This window comes from Phycodurus eques, chromosome 7 (assembly GCF_024500275.1).
Source record: "Phycodurus eques isolate BA_2022a chromosome 7, UOR_Pequ_1.1, whole genome shotgun sequence".
Taxonomy (NCBI): Eukaryota; Metazoa; Chordata; class Actinopteri; order Syngnathiformes; family Syngnathidae; genus Phycodurus; species Phycodurus eques.
The window spans coordinates 4,752,770-4,764,333 of NC_084531.1; the positions used below are offsets into that span (position 1 = coordinate 4,752,770).

The 11,564-nt window shown below is 39.6% G+C and overlaps 1 protein-coding gene across 1 annotated transcript; it reads left to right on the plus strand.

The window, feature by feature from the left end:
• The first annotated feature begins 566 nt into the window (after positions 1–566).
• On the plus strand, positions 567–11,033 carry LOC133405413 (phosphatidylinositol transfer protein alpha isoform-like). The gene is made up of 12 exons (XM_061682317.1): positions 567–770; positions 2,932–2,962; positions 6,322–6,467; positions 6,820–6,911; positions 7,058–7,065; positions 7,266–7,340; positions 8,344–8,427; positions 8,563–8,640; positions 8,727–8,837; positions 8,932–9,054; positions 10,138–10,186; positions 10,327–11,033. Exons 1-11 carry the CDS (start codon positions 754–756, stop codon positions 10,180–10,182), a joined length of 810 nt encoding a protein of 269 aa, XP_061538301.1. The 5' UTR covers positions 567–753; the 3' UTR covers positions 10,183–10,186; positions 10,327–11,033.
• The last annotated feature ends 531 nt before the right edge of the window (positions 11,034–11,564 follow it).

The following is an 11,564-nucleotide window of genomic DNA, read 5'->3' on the forward strand; positions in this document are numbered from 1 at the left end:
TGTAGACAACATAAAAATGGGTAATGGAAAAACTGGAATAAATTGGAATTCATGCGCCACACAACTGTGAATTACAAAATGTGAAACAGAAAAAGGAATGAATTGAAAGAGAAGAGACTTGAAATGAGTAGGCTAAAAACAAAAAAAGCAAATATTATAAAAGTTTCACAGGAAATTGTTAAGTGTAAAAATATGAGTAAAAGAGGAGCAAAATAAGTGTAATATGAGAGATATTTACATAAGAGGAATTTTGAGAAAATACGTAAACTATATAATAATTTGACATCTACAGGGTGGCCCAAAAGTAGGCACCGTTTCCTTCCTTCTTTCCTATATTGCTATCGCGTGCACTTTCTTTGTTCTTGCCTCAAATAATCTGAGTGGCCGTTGAGTTGTATTAGGAGTTCAGTTTGCCGACTCGGGTCCAAGTGGGAGCTCGGAAAGAGATTTGCCACCTTGAGCATTTTGCCATCGTCTCCGTTGATGATGATGTCTTTTGCGACGCTTGGGCGTTGTGCACTACGCCTTTAAAATGAGTCAACGCGTGAGCCTGCGTCACGAAGAGAAAATGGGTTTTGGAGAGACTTCCGGCGACGGACCGGAGTTACCTGAAAGTAGGTGGGGGTGTGTGCCCCTCCCTTCAGTGTTCGAGGTTCTCTTTATCCTGGAAGAGGCGAACCGTGCGAATTGACGACTTTGAACACTTTAAAAGAAGCTGCTCGGGCTTTTTTTTTTTTTTCGGACAGCGGCAACATGCATATTCGAGAATTGTGAGTAATTTGCGGTGGTTTCAAACTGGCGACGACTGAAATATTAAAGGTTATTATTTTGAAAATGTTCGGAAACGAGCTCGAGTTGAATGACTAAAAGAAGCGTCCGCCGCGACGGGTTCCAGGTCAGCAGCACCACGTGACACCGCGACGTCATGCATTCGCTGCCGTTGACGGGTGTTGAATTAATGGAATTAATATCTCCACGTTAACATGGGACGACTGGCGCTGAATGAGTCGAAACCAACCATTACATTGCTGAACTTTTGAATGGAGTTGCGCGGTGACGTAATTGTTTTGCTGTTCACTTTGCTATTATAATTGACAGCGTAACTTTTGTTGTTGCGTTACGACGGCAAAGTCAAAGAATGAAAGCATTACTGGTGGGCTTAACATCCAGGAGTGAGCTGTCGTTGAAAGGCACAGACGCATTCAGTTATTACATCAAGGAACACCAGGCCTCATCTTAAAAGTAGATTTTCTATCAAACGTTTTGTACGTTTACTTGGTGATATTTAACTTTAGGTTGGTTTAAAGAAAATAAATAAATAAATAAAAAACTAAATAAATAAATACACATTTGTAAGTTTCACTCATGAAATGTTCAGGCCCTGCTAGACAGGGAGCGACAGGTGGCAATTAATTAGCTATTGTGTCAATGAGCATGGGAATGCTCCTAATGGGACTCAAACGCACTCAGTATACGGTACATGGTTTACACCCAAGCCTTTGTCTTTAGTCACATCGCAGTCTTGATTTGTTTGTTCAGTCCCTCTTCCTCCTCTGCTAGTTTCTGTGGAACTTGTTTAGTTTGTTCAGTCTCAAATCACATGAAAGCAAGAGATCTGATTAAGTCCCTAGTTTGGTCTAAAGAGGAATGAGTCGATATTTTAAATACTGATTACATGCACCCAAACTACATTTAGTTTGGGGGCATTTTGAAATGTCACTAATGCTATTCAGCCTTTACCAGCGGCACTGGTTGCTGTACATTTGGTACCTGGGTCTTCAGTGGGGACTTACTATGGAATCCGATTCGTACCAAAAAGAATCAAACTTTTTCAGTCGCAAACAAACAAACAAAAAAGATCAAACAAAACTTCTTGAATTACAAGCAAAAAGTATGACATTGAGAGATATAATCTAACTCAAGCAAAAAAAAAAATATTACTTGCAATGAAAATATTTTTTGCTTGCGATGATGATTATCGTGTGTACGTTCCCTGATTTTGTGCTCACTTCCAATCTTTGTGTTTCCTTTTTTTTTTTGGCAAGTCTGTAAACCAAAACCATTTAAAATGGCTCGAAACAGAATTAGTCCATTCCAACCCCAGAACCAACTCGCCCTGGAGCGCAATTGGCACAGATGCCCACCAAGGAGCCCGCCAATCCACCTGACGACCTGCCCCCACCGCAGCTCTGGCAGCGGTGAGGGGCGAGCGCCGGGATCTCACCAGAAGGAACCGCGACACATTCCAGGGCTTTTTTAAAATGCACAATCACCTCTACTCTTCATTTTCTTAGGAGCCATATTAAGGGCAATGTGAAACATTGTTCGTTCTGGGCAATAAAACTTTTTTTTATTTCATTAATTTATTTTTACACACACAACACACACATCAGGCTGAAATATCTGATTGGATGAATAATTTTAACATACCACTACTGGAAGCAGTGCAGGCAAGCAAAATGCTACTAAATTAAGAGAATTGACTTGGGAATGCATACATACAATTTCATGGAACAAATATTATAATTTAGGTTGTAAATATAGGTCAGCGCTTCTGATAGTATTTAGACCAGCTAAGAAGGCCTTGCTGGCCCTGATCGCTCACCTCTGGCCTTTACACACCAAGTCATCAAATGTTCCTGTTCATTCTTGCTGGTCTCTGCAGTTTCTGCTGTGTTATAGGTCAGATTTCTAGCATGCTGTACATTCAATTTATCTACTAGTAGTTTGAAAGTCATTAGAAGACAGTTAGATTAAAGGATTGTTTGGAAATATCAGGCAATGTCCATCATTGGAAATTGACTTTGACCAAGAAAGTTGAAGGATTTGAACATTTTAGACATTGTGTTTGTTGACATTTAATAAATAGAAAATCTTGTTTTCCGTTGTATTCCAATGTTCTAATATCTGATATTTGTGTTTCTATCCTAGCCGAATCGTCCTGCCCATTTCAGTGGATGAGGTAAAGACTTTCATACATGCTTATTTTATCAAATGACTGTTAAGTTGGATGTTGTTAGTCAATTCTGATAATTGCAAAACATTCTGTCCAATGTGAATTGAGCTATTTCTTTTCTCTGGACTAAAGACATTAAGACTGAAGAGGTCAACCATTTTAGGAAATAAAAATGTCACATTGTTTTGGTAATTAAATGCCTTCACCCACACCGAATCTTTAGAACATGATTCGACAGAACAGCGACATGTGTACGTCCAACCGTTCGTGGTACCGCTAGCTTGCTAGGCTACATAACATTTTATTGCCCTGCTTGCGAGCCGTAGCGTATTAAAAGTATGTCAACATACCTCAAGCAAGCCTTAAACGAGCGTCCTCTCCTGTCCTGAGCACCGGTGACCACCAACACAGGGTTTTCCCCATTTTGTCCTTATAATACAGTTGCCACGCTCCACTCTTGTTGTCGTTGCCACGGTAATGAGCGTATCTGGTCGCACTTGAGTTGACAAGATAAAGCCCAATGATCGTAAAAAAACGGGATGCGGAATACAAGATTTTATTGCAGTAGTGTGACAGTGCAATCATGAAAGAGCAGATTTGTCTTGTCGTCTTTTTTTTAAATAAATAACTTCATTGGCCATCAGATATTTACAGTACTGTGTCAAAAGACACGACAAGGCTAAAAATAAACTAGCCTTTGGATTCAAATATACTGTGCACGCGACGACACGGAGTAAATGTCTTTTGCGGAGCCGATCAATGACGTCATTGATCGGATCGGCAAATTATGACATTAAAGCCAATTACCCGATCAGGATAAAATGCTAAATATCGTCCGATGCAGATAAAAATCGGTATAAAGTCTAGACATAATTGCACAAATCTGTATCTGTAATAAAGCAACAACCGTCAAATAGCGGAGGATTACTGTATCTGTACTCTGTGATGATAAATTGCAGGGATTCATTGTTCCAAGGCTGGGACTTATTGTTTCCAGACGTGCATGTTCGCCCGGTACGCATGAGAATGTTTAAGAAGTCATCATGGGAAAATCAGAGCACCTTGACAGCATGCAACCCAGCCGTTTAAAAAGAAGACAGCAACGGGGTTAAATATGGCCCAATGCGCGCAGTCAACGTGTTCAGTCCAATGGTAACAAGTTTGACCTGATTGCAGCTGAATGTAAACTGGCAGCCCTGAAATCTCACAAAGGCTGGGATCACATCGTTTAGGTGGAAAAGAAAACATTCGAGTTATACATAGCTAGTGACATTCCTAAGTTCCAAGTCAACTACCATGGACAACTCCTCTTCATTCAAATGTTGTTTGTCTGTATTAATGATGAACGATAGCCAAACAGTGGGATAAAAAAGGTTCTTCATTTTATGCATAAATTGGTCATAGTGAGTCTGATTTTTCTCTAAATCACAAGAATAAACAGCCTGCATAAACTAATACCACACGAACAATTACACTGTATTAATATTTTTATAGAGCATAACAAACATTCACAGGGCAGGGAAAAAAAGTAAGTGAATCCTTGGATTTATTAATTGTCAGGGATTTCCCCATCCAACTTTTTCACTTACCGATATTGCAGCCTTGAGTTTTGGTTGTTACCGATAGCGGTCCGATCCGATTTCAGTAATAATCACACATAATTTACTTATTTGTTAGTATGGAATGTTAGAAAAGGCTTGATCAAGTGATATTACTCAAACACAGAACAATAATTAGCTACAGTAGGTATGGGGAAAAACCGACCCACTTATTACCCAATGGGTTATATAAAGTAACTGCTGTGCATGTCTTGACCTCTGAAGGCATTGTGGTGCACAGAGACAATGAGATGCACATTTGCAGTAACAAAGAAAGTAGAAGGCGGCACTGTGGCCGACTGGTTAGAGCGTCAGCCTCACAGTTCTGAGGACCCGGGTTCAATCCCCGGCCCCGCCTGTGTGGAGTTTGCATTTTCTCTCCCGTGCCTGCGTGGGTTTTCTCCGGGCACTCCGGTTTCCTCCCACATCCCAAAAACATGCATGGTAGATTAATTGACAACTCTAAATTGCCCGTAGGTGTGAATGTGAGTGCGAATGGTTGTTTGTTTGTATGTGCCCTGCGATTGGGTGGCAACCAGTTCAGGGTGTAACCCGGCTCTCGCCCAAAGATAGCTGGGATAGGCTCCAGCACGCCCGTGACCCTAGTGAGGATAAGTGGTACAGAAAATTGATGGATGCCAATTATTAGTAAAATTGCCTTTATGGCTATGACTGCATAGCTGCCAACCTATAGAAATTCACTTCCAGAACAATTAAAATGTCCATACTTCAAACTTGTGTCAAGAACAGTACCGTGGGACACTTATTTCAGTATATTATGTATGTTATTATGTACTATGTGTAGCATATTGTTCAGTTTTACAACAATCATTATGATGATTGTTAATTATGGCTTCAATATTTATTTTTAAGTATTTATTGAATCAACCTGCCAGACCAATGTGACGGTACCCCCTAATGTCTTCAGTGGGGACTTACTATGGAATCCGATTCGTACCAAAAAGAATCCAACTTTTTCAGTCGCAAACAATGAATGTTTGGATGTTTTGCGACTGTCATAGCTTAGCAATGAGCATGGTGTTCCTATCTGTCTCGTCCATACTTATTACGATACTTGTCAAAAAGTGTAGTTTATTCACTGTCATGGAGGCGATGATTAGTGACTTATGCCGTGTTGACAGTGCGCCTCGCGGCTCGGCATTGTATTTAGTTGCACTAGCTGTAGCTCATGGGTAGCTGGAGCAACGCAAAATAGCATGTAACAAGCATTCCACCCGCAAACAGCGGAAAGCAGTAAGCTTGGGTGACAATAGGTATGCTCCATTTGGGCTAGTAGCCGCTAGCATGATGACGGAAAAGCCACACGGTTCCCATAATTCGTTGCGACATGCAAATTTGAATTATTACAGTAAAAAAGACGTTAATCTTGACTAATGCGTTTGTGTTACTAGTAGATTGAATGCATGTGTAATTTAACATTTATGCTCATTTAAAATTTAGGGTTGATTGACTGCACGATGGCACGATATCATTATCAAATCATGAGTGTAATGTGTAATTTAACATTTATGCTTATTTAAAATTGATGGTTGATTGACTGCACGATGGCACTATATCATTATCAAATCATGAGTGTAGGGTGTGTGTAATAAAGTGACCTCCCAGTCAGTCGAAGTTAATAATGTTAGAGGTTTATTCATTAAATTGCCTTGATTGAGTATGGTGACATTTGATGAAATAATCCATGATTTTTTTCTTTTGTTATTATTTAGTAAAGCAAGTAAATAAAACTGTCTTGTTTTTCAGTATCAAGTGGGCCAGCTGTATACAGTAGCAGAAGCCAGCAAGAATGAGACCGGTGGAGGAGAGGGCGTTGAAGTGTTGGTCAATGAGCCCTATGCGAAAGATGGGGAGAAGGGACAGTATACCCACAAGGTCTACCACCTAAAGAGGTTACTTTGCACGTAACTACCTGAACATTCATTGGCCCACAAGGAGCAAAGCAAAATGACCCACTATTAGTATTTTATTCCATTGCTTAAATGTGTGCCATTCACAAGATCAATTCCCATATCCTGATATGTGGAAGCATGTAAGGCTTTGATATTGTTTGGGACTGTCTACCCTAAAATGCTGTACCGTAGTACACTGGTTCGATTAACTTTGTTTTGCTCCACATAGGCTTGCCAGTTGAATGAACTGTCTTGCGAATTAGAGCTTACTTTAGCAGCCAGTTGCAATTCAAAACAAAATCCTTCATATGACATGAATTCAAGTTTTGTGTGTGAATGTTTGCTCCTACAGTAAAGTGCCACGCCTCATGCAAGTACTTGCTCCAAAGGGTTCTCTTGAGGTTCATGAAAAGGCCTGGAATGCATATCCCTACTGCAGAACCAGTGAGTGCCATTCAATTAATACTCCAAAAAATAACTTGATTCAGCATAAATGTATAGTCTGTAATGTAAGGTGGATGAAATATATGTATTAACTAAAAGTCTCTGCTCTCCACTATATCCATTACTCATGGACACCCCTGATAAAGTTCTCAGTGTAAGTAATAGTTTCCTTTTTATTTGTACTTTGGTTGAAACACTTGTTTATGAAAGATGGCGACAGTGGCAAAAAAAATGAAATGCTGCAGTAATGTAGCTAGACACTTGAGTGCACACACAGATGCTTATAAGTTGACTGCAAATTCACAGAGCGCATGAAATTTGACTGACCCAATGGTATGTGCCCTATGTTTCCAGAATGAATACATGAAGGATAAATTCATAATTAAGGTTGAGACATGGCACAAGCCGGACATGGGAGAACAGGAGAATGTAAGTCGTGTCATCTGCTTGTTAAGTCGTAGATGTACAGTATATAAATTGGAATGTATTGGGGTTGTCTTATTGTTTATCCATCCATCTAATCTAGCTACCATATCTCTAGACACCTGAATGTTTTAGAGGTGGATCTCAATAAATTTGAATATCATAGAAAACTTTAATTTATTTTAGTAGTTCAATTCAGAAAGTGAATTTCATACATTTGTCACGACACGATGGTATCAATTCTAACTGGACCCAGAAGCAGGTGGAGCCTGAAGAAGTTTGTGGAGAATGGTTTATTGAGAATGGATTCGGAAGTGGAGTTATGCCATAACGCGGTTGCCCACTTAGCTGCTCTTCCGCGGAGGAGGTTAGTGACAAAAGCGACTTTGGATTGTTCGGTGGGGTATCTTGACAGTTGTAAAATGAAAACTAGGGAGCAATTTAGGAGGAATTGGCTGCACTTACCCAAGTCCCCAGAGTATGTCTCGGGGGGGGGGGGACGACATGAGGCTCTTTGTACGGGAGGCGGGATGGATTGGAGGCTGCCGACTCTGAAGGCGTACTTATGGGAGGGTGGTCGGATTGCATTTTGGAAGAAAGTTCATATAAATCTGTACCTGTATATTGGTAATTGTAGAATTGAACTACTTAAATAAATGAACTTTTCTATGATATCGTTAGCCTAATTGCATAGTTGCCGAAGTCTTTTTTTGAATGTTTTTTGGAAAGCAGTGGGGGGGAATAATAATAATAATCAACAAACAAGAGGAGTCCATTTGCACTGATTCAAAATTTATGGATTACCATGACCTGGATTACTGATAATCTACATATAGAAAAAAAACATATTTTTTTTAGCAGCAAGCACATTGGTATTTTTTATTAATATTGTGACAGTAAGTTAAACATTACTTGGAACTATGTTATTAGGATAAATGATATTGTAATTTATTGCGATGTACTTGTATTTTTGAAAACTACCACGTCTTAATTTTACATCTTGTTGCAGATACATGGACTCGACAAAAGTGATTGGGAAAAAACTGAAGTTATCAACATTGATATTGCTGACAGAAAATGTGTAAGCGACAAGGTGAGATCAAGAAACAAAAACAACTTGGTGCTCCACGGATTCCATCACAGACTACTTAGAGTAGATAATTTTCTTTTTTGGTTGCTTGACATCTATAACTGTGTGGTTAAAATGCACATGGATTCTCTTTTTAAGGACTACAAAGAAGATCAGGATCCAGCCAAGTTTAAGTCAGAAAAAACGGGAAGAGGGCCCCTGGGTCCTGACTGGAAGGTATACATTGTCAATTGAAAGAATAATGGCATTTTAGTGAAAGATCCATGAAATAGTTTGGGGTTTTCTGCATTTTGTGTTTTCAGAAAGAAGTTCTCAACAACCCTAGCTGTCCACATATGTGTGCCTATAAACTAGTCACAGTAAAGTTCCAGTGGTTTGGCCTGCAGTCAAAGGTGGAGAGCACCATTCAAAAGGTTTGAAAATCATATTACCATCTATTGGACTGATGTGCATGCACGTGCATTTTCAGTGTCCTATTGTGTGCTTGTAATGTTCTCTCTTCTGCAGATTGAGAGGCGTATTTTCACTCACTTCCACAGACAGTTATTCTGCTTGATTGATAAATGGATTGATCTTTCCATGGATGACATCCGGAAAATGGAGGAAGAAACCAAGAGAGAGCTGGATGAGGTGATTTAACAGTAGCATACTTATTTCATTGCTAAAGACAACCATGGTCCCTTTTCAACATCTTTACAACCCATCTCTCACATACAAGGTACTTACTTTACGACAATGTGTTTCTACCACTGTATAATGGATAATATTTGAATCGCCATTGCACAATGTAGCAATTCGTTGATTACGGCCAATCAGAATGCACATAAGATTTCACACACAATGAAAATACATTTTCGGATTTTTGCGAGCAAGACCCAGCCGACAGCAGCCGAGCCAAATGGAGCTGAGCCTTTCAATATACTGTACGTATCCCCACATTCTCACCCACATCCTCTCTCTGTAGCAACCCGCTTCTTCCTTAACCGTCACGCTATCTTTTTATGGTTTAATTTAGGTGCTAAAATAAAATATACCATATGTGCAGCTTCAAAAGCCTTTACAGGCTTGCCGTTCAGGGTTTCCATAAATCAAATTACTCAATGTGCTAGTGTGAGTCTCCAACTGTCATTTTTTTTTTTGCGTTGGTCTGGTCCGAGTCGTGTTCGGTTGCATCGTTCGGTGTGCGACGGGCCGTAGGCAGTCTCTCCAAATCACCTGCAAATTATACAAAATGCATCGTATTGTAGGTCACAGTTTGTGTGCTTTTGAGCAAATGTCTTAATTTTAGCATTATCCATCCATCCATTTTGGTGAGCTACAGGCTATTCCAACCGACTTAGGACGAGAGGTGGAATGCGCCGGAGACTGGTTGTCAGTCAATTGAAAGACACACATAGAGGCCAAAACACATTTACACCAATGCACAATTTGGAGTCTTCAATAAACCTAAAATGAATGCTTTTGGAAGGTGGGAGGAAGTTGGAGTACCCTTAGTAAACTCTCGCAACTCCGCTTAAGAGGGACTGAGCCCAGATTTGGACTTAGAACCTCTTGACTGTGAAGCAGACATACTAACCACTAGCTCACTGTGCTGTCTAGTCATTTTATGTTAATTCTATAATTTTTGGGGGGCAATTTTGGTTGATGTGGAATTGGTTGCTATACTGCACTGCAATGATGCATGTCTACAATATCCCTTGTGTCTTTCCACAGATGAGGCAAAAGGATGAGGTCAAAGGCATGGACATGGATGAATGAGGGGGTAAAGATTTCTTTGGTTAAAGTTGATTAATAAATCGTACATTTCACCTGTTGTTTTTGGTTAAAGTTGATTAATAAATCGTACATTTCACCTGTTGTTTTATCTTTAAAAAAAAAAAAAAACCGTCTTCTGCTTTTCAGTTGGTAGCTCTCATGCAGACTCCCCCCATGACACACTGGACCAAGAACTTTCCCTCCTGATCCAAGAATACTACAGTGCTTCAATTTTAAAGCAATTGGGTTTATTTATGTACCTAAATACAAAATCAGTAGCATCAGTCGACATGTTTGCGAGGTGCTTAAACCTTGTAAATTGACTGGCACGAGGCAAAATTTTTCGGTTATCCTATGTCAGTGATTTGTCATGTCTCGGTTGTACTCGATTGGTGCATTACCATTTCATTGTTGATTTGCCTACAAAAAAAATTAAATTGCCAGACTTTTAATACATTTCACCTTTTAATGCAATGAAGCACATGTTGCCTTTGGGACTTCTGTCTTGGCAGTGACTATTGTTTGGTGCTAACAGACGATCCTCTGTTCACCTGTTTCCGGTTTACATGCCATGGGTTTCACTAAAGCTCTATGATATTGAGAATTTCCATTTTAAAAGGCTCATTCGGAGGAGGATGGAAATACTGATGTGCAGTGGCTGGTTGAGCTTACTGTTGTTTGGTAAATTCGAACTTTTTTTTTTTTCTTTTTGGGTGCAGGTGCTATGGTTAGTATTATTGTACTGACAGCTTTGCAAAGATTTGGTCGTCTTCTTTCTTACATGACATATTGGTTTTAAAGTAATCTGTTGGGGTGTCTACATTCAAGTGTATATTAAATGTACAATTTTGTCATTTGTTCTCATGTTCTTTTGATTTACATTTGCAAAACAAACAATTGTTAGGAAATGAACAATACATAAATTAAATGCTGTTTTGTGTATGAGTGTAGCGATCATGCTTATACTAGCTTTACGATAAGGTCAGTCATGAGACCTTAGACTATATTCGAACCCAATTTCAAGCGACACACTGCGTTTACATTCACAGAACACACGAACCAACCCCCGTGCACAGTTGCCCAAACTGCAAGGAAATAACTTCTCAAGCGTGAACAGGAGACGGTTACAAGTTGGAAGTAAACCATAATACTTAAATACAGTTATACAAATGTTAATCCTCAACAGTGGCGAGGATAGGCCCACCCAAAACTTTCCTAATCTTACCCTATGGCTTTGTCTGTGTTTTTTTTTTTTTCTTCTTAATTTTTTCTTTTTTTAAATTTCATTTCTTTCTTTATTTTCTCCTTGCCGTCCATCGCAAACTCATTTTGTTCATGATCGAGAATGAACTGCCGCAAATGTTCGGTCGTGTGCCTTATGACCA